An 18,837-nucleotide genomic window follows, 5' to 3' on the forward strand; every position below is an offset into this window, starting at 1 on the left:
TATAAGCCAAAACAGCTATCTGAAATAAACTATGAGAAGAGCTAGAAAGGTGTTAAATATGTATTCATGGAGTGGATGAAAGTCATCACATAATTGTAGGCACGGATATCTGAGGTAGTTGGTGAAGTCCAGGTTGAGGTGCTTTATTTTACCTGCTGTAGATGTTTGAAATAAGTTCTGTCTTTAGGTGGCTGTTTCTCTTCCTTTGCTGTAAAGGTAGCAAAGAGTGTTAATAACAATAATAGCTTGTAGATATCTGAATTTGTTGAGACAATGCAAAATAGCAGTATGAAATTTGAGTTCTTCCATTGCCTCTGGTTAATTCTTTGCTGTAATACATCATTGTCCCAAGACTTCTCAGAAGCATTTCAGGAAAGTTTTAAGACTATAATGTGAAAAACCCTTAGCCAAATGTTAGTTTTTATTGTGCAGAGAGTACTGTTATAACATCCCTAAATGTTATTATGAATACATTCTTAGCAAAGCCTTAAGACCCAAATTTGGCTGTCCTGCAACCAAATTTCTCACTCTGATAGTACGTTTTCTGAGTATCTTGTATGCATGTGCCTACACATCCCTTAAATCAGAGGCTTCTCCATCTCTCCAGGTTGACTGTAGTGTTTTATGGGTATTGCTTTGATTCTTCAGAGCTTTGGGGTCAGGGCAGAGAGAGTAACTCCTCACCTATTTCCAAAAACTTCCCAAGTCTGTGAAGAGACACAGAATTTAAGGATTCTATCTGGCAGCATTTCAGTCCTTGGGAATTTCATTTGACCAGCCTTCCTTTACAGACTCTCGGTTACAGAGTAGTCCTTTGACAGGGCTGCTCAGTCTCAGTGATGGGCTTGACGAGCTGGAATAGCTCATGAAGTGTCTTGCCTGGGATAGAAACCTTCAAAATGGATTGAGAGACAGTTACTGAATACCTACCATATCATGTTTCTGGAAGCTTCTAGATACCTTTAATGACATTGATTTGTTCTCTGTCCATGGTCAGAGAAGTTGACTTCCTGGAATTCTCTGTTCCTTTGGCTCAAAGTCCAGTGCTTTAGTGAGGCTCGTAACTGTTGACACAGAAGAAAAGCACTACATATATATACAGCGAAAAGGACAAACCAAACAATACGTGAGCATGACCTTGAATATGACGAGAAGATAAAAGACTTGAAGTTACTATACATGCTATTGATATTGGAAAATGTTAAAAATAATAAATCTTTAGTTAAAAAAGGGTATATAAAAAGAGTGTGAAAGCACCTGAGGATGTTAACAGTGATGCAGCTGTATATAGTCAACAAACCTGAGTTATTCAGGATGGGGTGAGACAATGGAATTAGGCGAATATACAGGTGTCTGAAATGTCCTTAGTACAGGTCATCTTGCCTATGCTAAAAAGTCTGTAAGACTATAGTTATGAATATTTGTCATTTATGTACACTTTGTAGTTGAATGGTCACCTTATACTGTGATAGCACAGATTATAATAGGAAAAAACATTCTGCTTAGTATCTTCCCACTTATATATATGGTAATAATTTATAATTATTATGGATAGGTAGCACATAATTTTTTTTTGTAATAATCATAGAAGTAAAGGAATAAAAAATATAACAAATATCAGTCTCAGGGCAGAAAAGATCTGTTTCAGAATCTTTCAGATAACATATGTATTGATATTTTTTTCTAAAGTATTTGTTGATGAATCTCATGTAATAATGGATTACTTAAACCCTGTGCTTGATATTTTCTGATAACCTGTGGTGGGAAAAAATATTAGGAGAAAAGTGCCAAAGGTGTTGATCCAACTGAGTGACAGTGCTTTTGCTACAAGTTTACATTTGTAGGCAAAATAAGAGGCAGATCTAATGTCTGGACAGTTTCTTAATACAGGTTAAGGGGTTTTTTGCTAGCTGAAGAAGAAGAAAGTGTTTGATTATTAGTGAAAAATGAGCATAGAAAAGTTGTATAAAAAATCATTCTCTTGGGATCTATGTGTATTTTCATTAAATGGTCAGTGATATTTGAGATCTGTGGCTTGAATTTCTTGTGTGCTTCAGTTCTGATCTTCTGTTCATATGATCCTGAAGTGGTCCTGTAATCACAGAATGTTCCTTTTTTACATTGATGCTTCCACTGTTGCCATCCAGCTTAGTTTCATAGTTGATGAATTACCAGTCTGAATTTATTTATTACAGACAAGGACCTTAGAAATTTACCATGCCCTACATGCAGACCAGTTGGTCTGAAACTTATTTAAATTGATATAAGTAAGGAGGAACTCTGTTAGAGCGGATTTTTTTTTTAATTTATTTTTTAAAATTAAGTCAACCAGATCTCTTGGACATATTTTGAAAAGGCAGGGAAGGGGGAATAGGTAGCCCTTACCCAGAGTTATTGTTCTGCCTGAAATCGCTAGCATTAGGTTGACTTACTTTGTTGGAGCATTGTTTAATCTTTTCTGAAGCTTTTAACTGAAATTAAATGAGTGGGTTATTGGTAGCCTCACAAAGAAAGGAGCTCTAGCCTTTCATTTACCTATTTGTTATAGCTTATTAGCTTTCCTGTCTCGCATGTCTGACCAGCAGAGTTCTCTGCCTTTTAGTGGAACTGCTACAATCAAAACAGTTGCATGTCTGTTTAAAATTTCCTTATTTTCTATCCAGTCATAGCTTTATCATTTCAATTCATTCATGAGTGCTAGAGCCACATTTTAATTTCTGTCAGACAGTGCTGTGAATTTTCAGGCTGTACTTTACAGCCAGTGTTGTGGTGAGTGCTTTGTGTAGCTTTATGAATAATTCAGGGAAAAAGAACAAAGCTAGGATTATAAAAATATGGAAGAGGAAAAAAAACAAAACAAGTTTACTGGAAAAGGAATTCTTTGGGCTGCAGTTTCAGTGAGCTGTTCCAGTGAGAGAGCATATTAATGACAGTGGTAAGCAAGTGAGGTCACTGTGATGTCAGTGCTCTTGCTTGTAATCCTGCACATGCTTGCTAGTTTGGAGCAGTTCATGCTGGGCTCTGGTAGAGGAGCAGGAGAATTGTGTGTGCAGGAGCTGATCATGGCTGTAACAGGAGATGAAACAGGTAAAAATTTTGTTCACCTTTTACATTGTATTTTTCTATGTCTAAGCAGATGTAGTTATAGTATTTGTGACATTTTCTTTTGAACCTGTTGCTGTAACTCTTTCATCTCTCAAAACTCGTATAAATAGCTTCTATCTAGTTAGTGTAGGACTTCAGGGCAATTTTAATAGTTTCAATTGGAAAAAAAAAGAAACCAAAAAATCACTGTTAGTGCATGAGTTCTTGAAGAGGTTAGTTCAGATAAATAGTCTTTACTGCTTGAGGCAGAATTTTGCTGAAAAAAAGCCACCAGTCTTCTTTTGCATTTTTCTTTATTGTGAAGATAGTCATATATGCTACTATGTTTATAGTTGCTTCTTGTTTTGTAAAAATGACGCTGCTTTTTTTTTTCTGTTTAGCAATAAACACTGCAGATTTGATAGCTGTGGGCTTAAGCCTAGCTGTAAAGAAAAGGTGTGCATTGTTTCAGCAGTGTAAATAAACCCTGTGCTCTCATTATTAAAAAAATACTGAATGTAAATAAATTTGAGAGCAATAATTCTAAGTGTTGTAACGCCTGCTTGTTTTCTCCTCCACTGTTAAAATGGTCTGTTCCTCAGCTAATTGAGTTCAAAAGGCTGACGTCATTAGATTTCCTGGAATCGTGTTGCAGTAGGGAGCTGGAAAAGTTAAACTCCAAACAAGATACACATTGACGTCAGCTCCAAGTCATGCTGCGATTTAGTCAGTTCCTTTCTGCTTCGTCAATTGCCTCCGGCTGCTCGGCAGCTTTAACCCCTTCGCAGCCGGCACAGGCTCCTACGTGCTGCTGCTCGGGGCTGGCGCACATTGTTTGATTACCCGAAGATGAGTATCTTCTCCGAGTCGGTGTTTTTAATGCTCAAAGGGGTAATGATTCATGCCTGGTGTAGCCAGTTTAGTGGTGAAGTTAAAACCCCTTTGATAATCAAGTCCCACCATTATGACTCACAGAAGGGGAGAACAGACATAAAAATACATCAGGCTTTTTTTCTCTTGGATAGTCACTGAAAGAACTCGAGTTCGAGTTCTTTCCCCACTCAAGTGTGGGGATGCTCTCTAATGTTCAGCAAGCTACTTTTTCCAAGAAGGTGTTGCTTTTTAAATTTTTTTTTAATTGTCAGAGCTTAATTTACAAAGTTTGTTGTACTCTTCTGGATGTGGTCTGGTTTTTTTTAGTAGTTGTTTTTTGTCTGTTTCTCTTCCTGTTAATAATTTTTCTTTTTGTAAGTCTCAACTGAAAGCTTCAGGTTTTCAGTGACTTTTTACTCCCTTGCAGTTTTAAGGAGTTGAAAAAAAACCCAACAAACTTGACCTGGGGCAGTGTGTTAGGGAACTGTGCCAGCTGAAGGTTTGTTGCTTTGTTAATAACCTTGGTCCTACCTCTAGTGCCTTAGGAATTACTTTAAACCTTTGTGAAGTTTATTAGAAATGGCCGCAGAGGTTTGTCAGTCTGGATTAAGGTGTGTGGGATATTTGTCTCAGATGCCAAAATGTGTGCTTCTCTGTCATATAGACACATTACTAGATTTAAAATACCCTTGGTAAAATAGTTTATTCCCCCTCCTTGAAGCCCATTTCACCTTTCCCAAGGTATTTTTCTGGGGAACGCAGTGGCACTAACTTTTTGAGATACTATACAAACCACTTTGCAGTCTTTGAAAGTACTGATTTGCAGTGATGTATCATAAAGCACATATTACTGCTCAGCTAAAAGATATTCTGTCAATGCTATGCTTTTTTCTTTTTTTAAAAGACCGTGGTGTCTGGGTTTGCAAGGTCTGTACCACCAGAATGGCTGTTTATCTGTGTTATCATGCTGGCAGGTTTATAAGTGAGACAACTGTTAAGCAGGGACAGCCACTACCGGGACCTGTTGTTACTTACAGTGGTGTTTGCTGATCCTGGCTGAGATAGGGAATCACTTCTGCTAAGCCTTGCTGCAGGTACATGATCACACTGAGTCCTCTTCACAACAGCAGCAGTAAGCCCTGTTCACTGCCATCTGAGTGCAAATCAAACAAAGACAACAAAGGAGTTGGTCTTGCCAGGCTGAGGTGACCTGGGTTATGGGGCTTTCCCCATGACTTGGTCGACAAAATGGCTTGCTTGGATTTCTAATTCATTATAGCTAATGCAAACTAAGACAACATCTTTTTTATGCCTAGTGATGAGGTAGAAAAAAGGTAGTTCTTAACATAGAGTCTATAAAATGTATGTAATGTGGCCAGCATAAAGGTGAGCCAGAAGAGTTGCTAACATTCCATTTTTATAAATAGTGAGCTGAAGTATCGTTCCATTGACGTGACTGTGGAGAACTTAAAGAAAGGCTTCAGTAATTCCCCTGTAGATGTACAAGACAACCAAGCCCTGTGTTCATGGCGGCTGCCTGTCAGCGCTCACAGGGCTGTTCTGAGCTGATTTCTCCCTCCCTCCCTCCATCCCTCCATCCCCAGGGGATTATCCAGGTCAGTTCACTGGTCCAGTTCATCTTGTAATTCCACAAACACTTTTACCCGAAGGATGGAGAGCTGGGGGAGGTGCAAGGGGTTTAAGCTGATAATGATTTGAGGACATGGCTGTGGAATTGTAGTCTAAACACAACTTCATCCTGGTTTTTTTGTTTAATTAGCGAAGCACCTGCACTAATATAATAAGAATAATAGTATCTTTTTATTAAGTTTAGTTTTTCCCCCTGTAGTTGATGTTTCTTTATTTCTGTAGCTGTCAGCTTCCCCAAAATATTTGTGTCTACATTTTATTTTTCCAAGTTGTCCTAGTTTCAGCTGAGATAGAGTTAATTTTCTTCCTGGTAGCTGGTACTGTGCTGTGTTTTGTATTTAGGATGAGAATGATGTTGAGAGCACACCGATGTTTTAGTTGTTGCTGAGTAGTGCTTGCGCTAAGTTAAAGACTTTCCAGCTTCCCATGCTTTGCCAGCGAGTAGGCTGGGGGTGCACAAGAAGCTGGGAGAGATCACAGCCAGGACAGGTGACCCCAACTAGCCAAAGGGGTATTCCATGCCATAAGGCATCATGCTCAGCACATAAACTGTAGGAAAAGCTGGCCAGGGACTGCTACTTGGCAACAGTCAGGGCATCGGTAGGTGGTGAGCAATTGCTTTTCATTTGCATCACTTGTTTTTCTTGGGTTTTATTTCTCTTTCTTTTAGTTATTCTCCTTTCTTTACATTTATTATTTTATTTCCATTATTAAATTGTTCCCATCTCAACTATGAGTTTTGTTACCCCATCCCATCAGAGGGGGGGTGGTGGGTGGGGTGAGTGAGTGGTTGTGTGGTGCTTAGTTGCAGGCTGGGGTTAAACCATGACACACAGGTTTTTCCATTATTTGAATATTGCTTTGAAGAATTAAAGTATAAATTAAGTGTAACATAATAACCTTTGAAATGTCATCTTTTATGTTCTGCTGTTTTAATGAGAAAATTTGAAGTTCTGTTCTGTAATAATATAAAATATTTATAAAGAGGAACTGATAAGTACTTGCTTAGAATTTGAAGAGGGATACATTTTTTGTTTGATTCTTTTTTTCTATGTCAGACAAGTCACAAGTGCTTAGGACTTTCACAGTGTTTTAAAGTTGAGGTACATCAAGTAGCAACAAAGTACGTCAGAAATACAGAAATGAAGTGAGGCTATCAGAAAGGTATCAGTTTCAAGTAACATGTCAGATCAGCATTTAGGTTGGGGAGAGCTCAAAACTGGTAGGCTCAGGAGATGAATCTGAACTTTTGCCCTCTGACTTACTGTACAGCTACACCCCTTCCTGTGCAACCACTGCCACCTCCTCTTGCTAATGCCACAGCATCCTATCGGTGGTCATCACGCTCCTGTCCTTATGAACACCTGTCTGTTCCTGTTCATTTTAGCAACAGCAGCTCTCACTGATTTTCCAAGGGTTGCCAAACTGCTGTTGTAAGAGAAGGAGGGAATGTAAGGCTGGTACTGTGACCATCACAAGGAAGGAGGAGAAAGTTGTCTACTGAAGCAGGTTGACTCCTGAAATCTGTTAGAGAACAGGGTAGCATATAAACCTCAGTGGCTGCAACAGCAGGGCCATCTTTTTGTGGGATTGTGCAAACAGGAAATAAGTGTGGATGCTTAAACTGTTTCTCAAACAGCTTTCCCCGTGTTGTCTGAAGAGAACCATGTGGAAGTTTTCACAGGCTTCAGTCTGGCTGGCTAGTGGGGACACAATGCTAGAGCAATTTAAATATTTTACAGTGTGGAAATAAGCATTATTAAGGTAAAAATATATTTGTGACATTACAGACCTGTGAAATATTCTATGGATCAGGGATCCCAGATAACTCATTGACAGAAATCTGTTATTTTCAGAGAGAACATATGCATAGTTATTTTTTGCCATAAAGTTTAAAATATGTTTCTTTTATACAGCTGCCACTGGAGACATGCCAGCTTACCAGATTCGAACTCCCACTACCACCTTACCTCAGGGAGTGGTCATGGCAGCCTCACCAGGGACTTTGCATAGTCCTCAGCAAATGGCAGAAGAGGCAACACGCAAGAGAGAGCTGAGACTTTTGAAAAATAGGTAAGACTATACAACAATTCATAATCAGGTTCAAAAAAACCCCCAAAACGTTCTATGAAATTTTCTTCTTAAGGTCATGAGCACTGCTTGTAACTGATGAAGGGAAGGCAGAAAATTCTTTGTCAGTCATCCCACGTCCTTACAGCATAGAGTACTGGTTGTTGACTCTGGAAAACTAGAGTTGACTGTATCCCCATGGATTTTTAGTTTGAAAATAGTATGGTAATGCAGAAATAAGTATCAGATAATTTTTGTGATGATCTGGAGTTATGCTTTTTGTTGAATTTTAATTCCCCTCCTCCCTACTTCTGACAGTAAAGTGAACAGGATGGGCTTTTTCATTTTGAAACATCCCAGCAAAGAATTGGTTAGGAAAATATCTGAGGACCTCATTAGCAGCTGTCCATTAATGATGCTATGAAGAGGACTTATTCTAGGATGGAATGATAATTATAGACTTTGCTAAATACTTGACTACTGGGATAAGTTACTTTGCAGTGCCCCTGTCATTTTGTGAGGCATATTGTGTGAGGTGGCTGTATATTTTTTAATTAGTTGGCATGGACTTGACTGAATGTTGTAAATATCAGTCTTTCTCTGTGCATTCTTCTTTCTATTCTTAAGGGAGTCTGTCTTTTTTTATGTGTAGCCATCTCTATCATTGGCAGATTAGTAGAAGAAATATTCTGCTGTGCAGATCTCTAATACACTGACTAACCACTTGCCTTATGATTGAATTAATGGTATTGCTTTGCTCTCATGCCTATCCTTTATTTTAAATTACTCATGAGAATCACTGCATTGCTGCGCTTCCTTTTGTTTCTCCTCTCTTCACTTTTAAAACTAGTGCCTATGCTATAGCTCATAACTTGCTGAAACATTACTCCCATGGTTTGACAGTTTATTATGTTCCAAGGTGGTAAAGGAGTGGACTCCCAGTACTTCTGATATTTCTTCTGGAATTGAATGCTTGTTTAGTCACATGCTCTGAAAACACTATTTAAAGTGTTTAGCTTCAGTATAACAGACTTCTGAGCAGAACTATGAGAATGGCTTCAGGCTATCATATGCCACTAACAAAAAATACAGACCCATGTGAATGTGCTCAGATGGCCAGTTCTAAAATGCTAATTGATTGTATTTGTTAAGGCTAAAATTTTACTGTACATTCTTACCTTAAGGTAAAAACTTAGAGCACTTAGTAAGCTTGGCATCTAGCTTTTTATCTGAAGAGAGTAATGTTATGCTTGTGTTTTCTGAAAGTAAATTCTTTGGGTTTGGTTTTAAGATTTGATGGCAGAAGACAATGCTCCCGATAAACACACAAAATGGAATGTGACTGGAAGAAGAAATGCTGCTTTCCATCCTAATGTTTAGTACAATTCAAATCAATACATTATCATTTACTCGCTATTTTTCTCATTTCTTCTGTGTATTAGTTCCATCTTCAGATTTGGTGATGCTGAATTAGTTTCAGGTTCTAGTTGTTTTGAATTGTATTTTAACTATGTTATTGGTTTTGGCTGTTACCTTATGTTCTGTTTGTGCAATCCAGCAGTTGGTTGTTGTTGTTATTGTGGAACCACAGGGATTGCAGGTAATTGCATTTATCCAGTCTTTGCCATATTGTGGCTGTTCCTGTAGTCATTTGCCTTGTATTGGTTCCAGGGAAGCTGCCAGAGAATGTCGCAGAAAGAAGAAAGAATATGTCAAATGTCTTGAAAATCGTGTGGCTGTGCTTGAAAACCAAAACAAGACTCTCATTGAGGAACTCAAGGCCCTCAAAGATCTTTATTGTCATAAAGCAGAATAACTGTCTTTCATTTGGACCTCGTTTATTATGAACTTTAATCAAGGCATGAGAGGAAGCAATTCTACAGATTGCCATATGAACTTGAGAAAGAGACACTTGAGGCCCTTGTGGAACCCAGTTTTGCTTAGTGTTGTCAGACTGATTTGGGAGATATTCCAAAATTTGGAATTCTGTCATAGTCTCCATACTCTGCTGAGCTTTCTAATGGCATGCAAATGGCTTTTTTGTTTGCACTTTTTACTTCTGCTTTTTGCAGGGAAGCTGCTAAAGAATGTCGACGTCGGAAGAAAGAATACATAAAATGTCTGGAGAGTCGTGTTGCAGTGCTAGAAGTTCAGAACAAGAAACTTATACAGGAGCTTGAAACCCTAAAAGACATTTGCTCTTCCAAAACAGATTAGTAAAAATATTTATTATACTGTGAATTAAGATATGTCCAGTTGCTTTATAAGACAATACATAGCCAATGTGAATTATGGCTTTCTCTTTGTGTCATTTATATTATATTCCAACTCCTAACATTCCTGAATGCTTTCCTGCTTTTTGTCAATTCATAGCTCTAATTTCAGGTTTTTCATGCTCCTCCCTTCCGTCTCCCAAGGAGCCAAATGTTAAAAAATATATCAGAGTAAAAAAGCGCATAATTTCTAAGAGCTGTTTCTTTGCCATATATTTACATACTACTTTTTACATGTTACTGAGTGTCCTGCACATAGAAAATATTTTACAACTGTTTTAGATGAATTATAAAGATGATGCATCCAGTAATATGAGAAAATCAAACCACCCAAGGTATCTCAGGAAAGAGTTTATAAAAGAATGTTATGATTATATGTATGTATACTGGCATACTAGTCTACAGATGATTTTATGGCATATTTTTATATTAGTTGCTTTGTGGAAAAAAAGTATTGTATTGCTGTCACTGAGTGCCATGGTTAAAGATAGTTTTTAATAGAACCATGTTGTTTAACCTGTGTAGTGTCTGATTTCCTTTAAACACCTGGTTGAGCTGCTTTAAAAGCCATGAGTATCTGGAAGAGGACAAAGGAAAAAACCACACCTAAGCTCATGACATGATGCTAAGCATATTGTAAATACTTGTAAGAAGCTCTCTGTTATATGGCTGCTATCTAAATTTTCTGTAGTCTGCAGAATATTTGATTTATTAGAGGTCTGTATATCAAAATTTAAATTTGCATCCTGAATACTTCACATTCTTGATTCTGTACACCTGTGGACAGTTGCCTATAGCGAAGACTGATGGTGCAGTTTTTTCACAATTTCAGCAAACTACTGAGTGATGATAAAGGTGTCCTAAAGAAGGAAGCTTTCCAATAAACAGTAGCTATTTGCTGATTCACTGGGTTATGAAATAGCCCATAGGTGAGAGCTGAAGATCTTTAAAATAAACCCATGTTTAAAGTAGATTCATCATGGCTGGGCTTCGCAAACGAAGATTTGGGAAGGCTCTATGCACATTTGTTACAGGCACGCTGGTGGCTTATGAGGCCAATACGAGACACATATCCGATTGCAAAAGGCACAGCAGAAAGACTCCTTAGATGGTGTATTCTGCAAGACACGGTTCTTTCTGGGTTGCCTTTTCTCCTTGAGAGTGATCCTGTGTGTGTTCTCAAAAGTAGATTACAGCTCTTGTAAATACAGAATGTGCCACTTTCCATTGTGCTTTGAAAGAAAATAGTGCTTATGCAAAGTAGCTTCTGGGTATTTCTTTAATTCAGGAGTGATCTAATTGTTTGTTGGCCAGTACAGTCTGTGAGGAGAGTATTTGGGAGCTTTGCTGGAACTAATAGCACCATTGCCTTACTGATGTGGTAGGAAGAAAGGCTTGGTTCCTACTTAATTGGCTTTACTGAGGGGGGAGTGTGTGTATGTGGAGGGGAAGAGGGATGGAATCATACTGAAGTCACTGAGACTTCTTAATTTAATTTAAACTGAATTTGCATTTAACCCACTTCACTCTGACCCTGTTGGGATGGGTTGGTTTGTGTATATCTTTTTTTCTTGTTTCCCAAATTACTTGGAATACACAGGATAACTTTCTCGAATCTTTTGAAAGTCCTATTAGGTACGTAAGTGAGACTGTTTGTAGGAAGAAGTCTTCTCTCTCACTTCTCGCAGCCACATCAGTTGATTAAAGCCCTCTAGGGCTCTGCTGCAGCTCTGGAACAAAAGTAAAGTAAACTTTGAAATATGTGCTTCACTGGAACACTTCCAGGTATGGGATATCCACAGCTTTGCTGGGCAACCTGTTCAGTGCCTCACCACCCTCTGAGTAAAGAATTTATTCCCGACATCTGATGTGAATCTTTCCTCTTCCGGTTTAAAAATCGTCCACCCTTGTCCTATCATTGTCTGCCTGTGTAAATAGTTGCTTTTCTTTTATATACGCCCTCTTTAAGTACTGAAAGGCCCCAGTGAGGTCTCCCTGGAACCTTCTTTTCTCCAGGATGAAGAAACCTGGCTATCTCAGCATATTTGCATAGAAGAGATTTTTCAGCCGTGTGATTATGTTCGTGGCTTCCCTCCAGACCTGCTCTAACAGGTCCATGCCTTTCTAGTGCTGAGGACCCCAGAGCTGGATGTAGGATCTCACAAAGGCAGAGGAGAGGGGCAAAATCTCCCTCCTTGCTGGCCATGCTGTTTTTGATGCATCCCAGGATGGAGTTGGCCTTCTGTGCAGCCATTGCAGAGCACATTGAGTCATGACCAGCTTTTCATTCATGTCCTTCTCTGCAGCACCTCACACTTGGACTTCTTGAACATCATGAGGTTCTCATGGGCCCACTTCTCAAGCTTGTCCAGGCTCCCCATCCTTCTGTTGTGTCAACTGCACTGCTCAGCTTCATGTCACCCGCAACTGTGCCGAGGGAGCACTTGATCTCACTCTTTATGTCATTGATAAAGATACTAAAGAGCACTGGGCCCAAGGCAGAATCCTGGGGGACACCACTTGTCACAGGCCTTGACCTGGGCATAGAGCCATTGACCACAACTGTCTGGCTGCATCCATCCAGCCAATTCCTTATGCACGGAGTAGTCCGCCCTATTTTTAAAACATTTGATTAATGTTTATTTTTTATTGAAATGATTACTTGTTGGAGGGGGTGTTTTGTTAATAATGGAAGCTAAACGCAAATGCTCCTGGCGTATGGTCATTCTGGAAAATTCCATTTGATTTATCTGCACCAGGGAGAAATATCCTATTTCAGAGAACCAACTGCAGAAAAGCTGGCTCATTTAGGCTGTGACTAGGAAAAAAGGAAAAGTTTTTATGATGCATTATTCTTTCATTCTCAGTAATTCAGTTCTGTATAACAATTTTGAAAGAATTAGCAACACACATTTCTGTATTTTAAAGTAAGAGTGAGCATATTTGTTGTTGAATAAGAACATTTTAAATCTACAGTTGGTAAAAGGAGAACCAAGATGTGATGAAGGAAATAACTTATGTCAAAATGGTCAAAGGCAGGTGTGCGCTAATGCCAAGAATCCACTGTCAGATTACTACTTAAAGGAATAAACCCTGAAAAGTTCTGAATTGGATTGAGAGATGAACACTGAAAACTTTGAGATACTTACTTGAGATTAAATAAAGATTTGAAGGAAAAGTCTGTGTACCACTGGGGTTTGTCAGAGAAATAATACCAAAAAACTTAGGTTCCAAAATACTTCGGTGAAATGGGAATGCTGTAGCTGTGGATCTCTGTTCAAGAGGTGTGTCAGAGGATTAAAGCAATAGATAGGATATATGCTAGGATATACAAATCAGTTTAGATTGCAAAGGAAAATAAATCATAAAGTTTTCATTGAGTTTATTTTTTCTCTTTAAGTGTCAATTTAGCCCTCTCATGTTTTAGATCAGTTGTGGTACTCAATTTGTTCTACATCAGTGTCCTGAATGTTCCTGAATGCGTGCCAGTACTGGAATCCACACGTGCTATGAACAGGAAGAGAATTTTTCTTTTGACTTACTGTTCATCAAGCTTGCATTTATGCACAAAGTCCTGTGCTTGCTAGTTTTCCTTTCAAAGGGCAGAATAAGTGGAAATGGTTGGAACTAATTCATTGTTACTTCTTACTCTTCATGGAAGAAATCTGAAAATTGAAACTTAACTGGGGTTTGAATTCAATTGAACTAGGCTTTGGGTTCAGTATTCTTTCCAAAGAACTTCCTGACCACAATATCAAAACCTGCCTTCTGTTTTGTAGTGTGTGTGTTGTTAGTTTTAATGCCTTTTAGCACAATTTGATACTTTTTCTACAGTCTTAGCAACCTCTGGGAGTAGAAACAGTAACTGAAGAGGTGTTCCCTCTTAATTGTCCTACTTGACAGTTGTGTCACCCTGTCACTTGACAAGACTGGAAAGTACCTATTTCCCTAATAAAAATATAGCTCTGAGCTTTGGATACCAATATAATTTCCAAAGGAACCTGATTCCAGTTCAGATTTGTGAAACAGAATGCTTGATGTGGTGCAGGGAAAAGACCTTTTCAACACATTATTATTCTTAATAAAGAAACATTAAATGAATCCAAGTTGGTTTATTACAAGAGAATTTGAGCAGTGCCCAAGCTTGGATTTGTCAGAATCAGGAATTTGTTGTCTTTGTTATCAGAAAAAAAAGGCCAAAATAACTGTGTTTTTTCTTTCTGTAAGAAAACTGCATTCCTGGGGTACGAAACTCTTCTCTCTTCCTGAAACCACACAACTGTTCGCACATTTCTTTACGACTGATAGCTAGAGGGTTGGCCTTTACAGGAAGCTGTACTCAAGACTACACGGATTTTTAATTTTTTTTTTATTTCAAATAGATTTTCATGTAGCTTAGCAAGAATAGTCTCTTTAAAAATGTCTTCAGTCTTCTAGAGTTGTGGGTGATGAGGAATGTAATAGTCAGCTTCCTCTTAAGGTACAGCTTTGAGTCACAGCTGTTTCTTAAGCAGACTTGCAAAGAGAAATCTCTAGACTATCCAGGCAGATCTCTTGACTCCCTAAAACAGCCTCAGCTGTTGTGACCTGGGAAAAAGGGATTAAAATAAGCATATTGTGTGAATAGGTGCGGATTTAGTTTCTTTGAGGGGATTTTTTTTTGATTGTTATTTCCCATAGATTTTGCTGTTTGCAAGAATAGTTATTGGATTTATTTTTTTTTGGCTGCATTGATACAGCCCAGTCCTAAGGAGTGCAGGTTGTCTCCCATTCGGTTTTCCTTCTGTTCTTATCAAACATAATTGCTAGTCTGTACTGTTATCCTGCAGACATCAGTGTAATAGCTAAATTTAGTGTGCTCTTTTTCTGAATGAAGTATCACTTCAGAGAAAACAAGGGGGTCTGCTCAGCTTCTGGTTTGGCTCATTTTGCCCACATTTTTTTCTGTTTAGTGCATGGGTGTGTACATGGCAAGACTGCAGTGAATGCTGAGCTGTTAAGCAGCTGACACAAGTAACTGCCTTTTGGTTGTCAGCCTTCATGTATAAAATATTGTGTGGGGAGGGGGCTTAATTTGGTTGGGGATTTTTTTTAAGGCACTTTGAGGCTCTTCTGGATGAGTGATAACAATGATTTCATTATTCCAGCAAAAGCTGTGTTGGTTCTATTATTTGCTTACTTTCAAAACTGAAGAAAATGAGTTATTTAAGTTCTAGGGTAATGTGATAGCATCTTATTCAGGCAGGCAATGACAGGTAGCAAAAATCACTTTCTTCTGTGTCTAATGAGTTTTTCTAGTACTTTTTCTCAGGTTTCTGTTTTTTCCTACTTCAGAGTTAGAACTTCCTTCTTGCAACTGGCTTGTTTGAAATAGTATGAAGCAGAAGCTGTGTATATGAACAAAGTCTCAAAAAGAGAGAATATGTGAGAGTTGAGTGCCTTATGTAGACTAAGGAAAAAAATAACTTCATTGTATTGTGTGTAACTTGAATGGAAAAAACAGTAAAGAAAGTGTATTTGTTATGGTTACTGCTGAGGTTTTTCCTCTCCTTTAATAGCCTATATCAGTGGAATTGGGTGTGATTAACACATCTTATGAATGGAATTATAGCTATAAAAATGTCACAATTCAGAAATCTGGTTACCTAGCCAAGCCATTGTTTTTGTTTTGTGGCTTCAAAAATACGATTTCCAAACATCCTTGAATGAGGCTTCTAATGTTCTCATTTTCATGGTTCTGCCCTCCCCCTCCCCAATGTGTTTGTGCTCACACCGGGTAAAAGCTGCTGCAGAGTTGTTTAACAAGCCATAGGATTTGCTTTTTCTGAAATAGCTCTCTTAAGATTTTTTTTTTCCTCTCAGCAAGATATTCATCACATTTCTAGCTTTCATTAGTTCTTACGGAAGTGAGAGAACTGCAAACACATTTTTAAGTTAAATGCATACTGAGGTATTTTGCGTGATGAAATTGATTTTGAAGAACTACATTCTCCAAAGATCCTGCTTGTATGAACTAAAAGCTTTCTGAAGTCTTGTCAGCTGCCATACAAACAAGAAAATGCTTAAATCCTTACACCCCTGCATCTTTAACTGTGAAGTTTTCAGTTACGTCAGAGATCCAGACATGGGCCTGCAACTGCAGCTTTCTTGACACAGGTGAGCAGCCCAGATCTGTTGAGATCATTGATGTAGACATTCTTCTGCTTCTCTCATTTGAGGCCTGACCTAATTAGCCTTTCTGAAGTGTGTCTACTAGAAATGGGCCTAACATGAAATATAGCTAGAGAGAAACAAGAAAAAAAGGCAGGATGGAGTGAACAAAGTGTTTGAAAGCTGTACTGTTACAGAGTAACAGAAGCAGGCAGGTATTTTGAGTTTGTTTGTGGGACTTTTTTCTGTATTTTTTGTGCAAGAACCCTGTTAGTCTATGCAGGGATCAGAGCTCTGCAGTACTGAGCACAGGATGAAAAGCATTAACATTTCAAAATTGCTTCCAGTTCTATTGTGTCTCGTGTAAATTGTCACCCATAGCTATCTCCTTCATGCTAACAGACATGTTCCATACATTTTTTGTTCTTTTTCATAGATGATTTTCATTTTCTTGAAGTACTTATCTCAATTCCTGTGAGATGACAGTCGCTCATGTCTGTGTCTGATTTTTTCTGGTATGTTTTGAACCTGATGGTTGACATCAATTAAAGTTGATTTGTCAAAGATCTCTCAAAAGTTCATGAAAATAGGTAGTTAGCAATGAGGGCATGGACTTACTAAAGGAAAAGTTGGAAAGTAAGCTTTGTTAACTATAAGAAAACTTACTGGGAATTCTCTCCTATTAGATTCCAGAGAATTAATTCACTGATTGCACGTGAAGCATAGAAAGCGAAATTTTGTTACTTTTATTGCTGACAACTGTTTGTATTTTTGGAGGATGTTCAAATTTCTATGGAATATACCATATTTGTTTAAAAGGACAGTGTATTTATAAACAAAATGTATTTTATTAAAAAGCTTAAATACCTTGCAGACCCTAAGCTGTTGGGTCTGATGTTGTTCTCTGCTTCTTCACCAAACCAGCAGTAGCTGATTAAAGGATAATGGCATGTATCCTGATAATATACTTGCTGAATGCTCCCCCAGATTTAAACAGTTACTGACAATTTTGCACACTTCAGCTAGGTACATAAGTTAAAAATAGACTGGTTTTGAAATACACTATTTAAAAGGAAAAGTACCCACTGCCTTTACTGTTGCATTGTAGTAGCTTTGAGTAGAGTCTGGTAGTTCACTCTTAAATGTAAATGCTATTTATTTCTGACCTTTTGGGTGAAGTTTGAAAAAAAAAGTGACTATTTTTTTACCAGCTGTTTTAGAGCGACACCTTGTGGAGTATAAATGTCTGCACTTTATTTCCAAACTGATGGAAAGCCAAAGGATGTTCTAGAAGTAGGAAATTTCTTGTATCCTGGGGGGGGAAATATGGGGGGTGGGGTGTTCTGTGGCTATTGAGGACACAAACTAATTTTTCCTGTGGTTCCTGTGTTCATATGTAGTTAGAAATAAGTGATTTATAATTTAATAGCCTTCTAAGTGGTAAAAAAATAATATTGATAAATTTTCAATTTATAGTCTTCCTGGCCAATAGTCCCACTTAATGAAAGACAAAATGAGAATTATTTAATTTTAATTTATAGAAATAGTAATAATAATAAAATGTTATCTAAATGCTATTACAAATGATATCTAAATGATATTACAAATACTGCTATTGAAGCTCAGTAGTTATTAGTTCTAGATCACAAACTTTAAATATAATAAAAAATCTAACTATCTTTTGAAATATAGTGGTGTGAAGGGAAAATGAAATAATGCAGTTTTAATTGAGGCATTTGGAAATATCATTCTAAAAATAGAAGAGGGAGGTAAAAACAGGGAATGCAGAATACAGGAAAAGATAAAGGCACAGTGATGAAGAAAATCATTCTTCAGGCTAGATGGATTTCACTCTTCTAATAAATTGCTTGCTTCTGCATTACGACCATGATTATATAGTATCCTGTCCCCCCCAGTCATGTCTGCAAGTGGCTGTCTGTATGCATAGTTCTTACAGGACTGTGTCGTGTTTTTCCATAGCACCTGTGAGGTGTGAACTGAACTCCTAAACATTCAAGAGAATTAGCCAAATACATGAGATGTGATGTCAAGATCTAGAACAACAAATGAATTTCCATATGGTAAGTTTATGGGCCTATTCAGTGAAAAGTTAAGAGACATGGTTTGGGAATTGTTGTTATTGAGTAAGAGATTAATTTAAATATTTATATAATTTGACATTTAGATCAATTACTATTGTCATGCAATTTCTAGTCATAAATGTAATGTTAACTTGGTCACAGTTTAAAAGCAGTTCTTAAAAAGTTTGTGTTGCAATTGATACAGTCTGAAGAGGGTCATATCCACTTTTACTGTAGTGTATGACTGCAAAGCTTATAAAGTTGATTTGCTGTCCCAGTTGTTTTCAGCGTAACTGGTTTGGCCAGTGGTAGGTCTCTTTCCCAGACTGGAGCATTTCTGAGGTTAGAAATTTTATGCTCAAACAACAGCTAATATTAGCTCTTGCTCTTTGAGTAGGTCAGTTTTTCTGTTTCCAGTTCACCCCCCCCCCCTTTCAAGGATGAAATAAATAAATGCTACATTATTTTAGCTGATATTTTAGCCCTGGAAATGCTTAAGTCTTCTGTTTGGTCTCCCACATTTGCCATTAACTCCCTGAGGATCAGAAATGGATTTTCCCTCATAACACAGCAAAGCACTTTTACTAACAGCAGAGGTCTCACTGTCCAACTTGGAAATGGATGAGGGGAGAAGAGAAACAACTCATGCATATGCT

General features: G+C 37.9%; 1 protein-coding gene across 12 annotated transcripts in view; it reads left to right on the forward strand.

The window, feature by feature from the left end:
• The window catches only part of CREM (cAMP responsive element modulator), a 35,416-nt gene extending 24,950 nt beyond the window's left edge, over positions 1 to 10,466 (forward strand). For 6 of the 12 annotated variants that reach the window (XM_064637449.1, XM_064637417.1, XM_064637457.1 and 3 more), the window contains 2 exons: positions 7,524 to 7,680; positions 9,349 to 10,466. In XM_064637449.1, coding sequence (XP_064493519.1) covers positions 7,524 to 7,680; positions 9,349 to 9,493 — 302 coding nt within the window. In that variant the 3' untranslated portion in view covers positions 9,494 to 10,466. Of the gene's footprint in view, positions 1 to 2,945; positions 3,088 to 5,384; positions 5,574 to 7,523; positions 7,681 to 9,348 lie in introns of those variants that run through there. The other 6 variants (XM_064637440.1, XM_064637477.1, XM_064637485.1 and 3 more) reach the window with 4 other exon arrangements.
• Positions 10,467 to 18,837: the final 8,371 nt, after the last annotated feature.

The sequence above is a fragment of the Pseudopipra pipra genome, chromosome 1, assembly GCF_036250125.1.
Source record: "Pseudopipra pipra isolate bDixPip1 chromosome 1, bDixPip1.hap1, whole genome shotgun sequence".
Taxonomy (NCBI): Eukaryota; Metazoa; Chordata; class Aves; order Passeriformes; family Pipridae; genus Pseudopipra; species Pseudopipra pipra.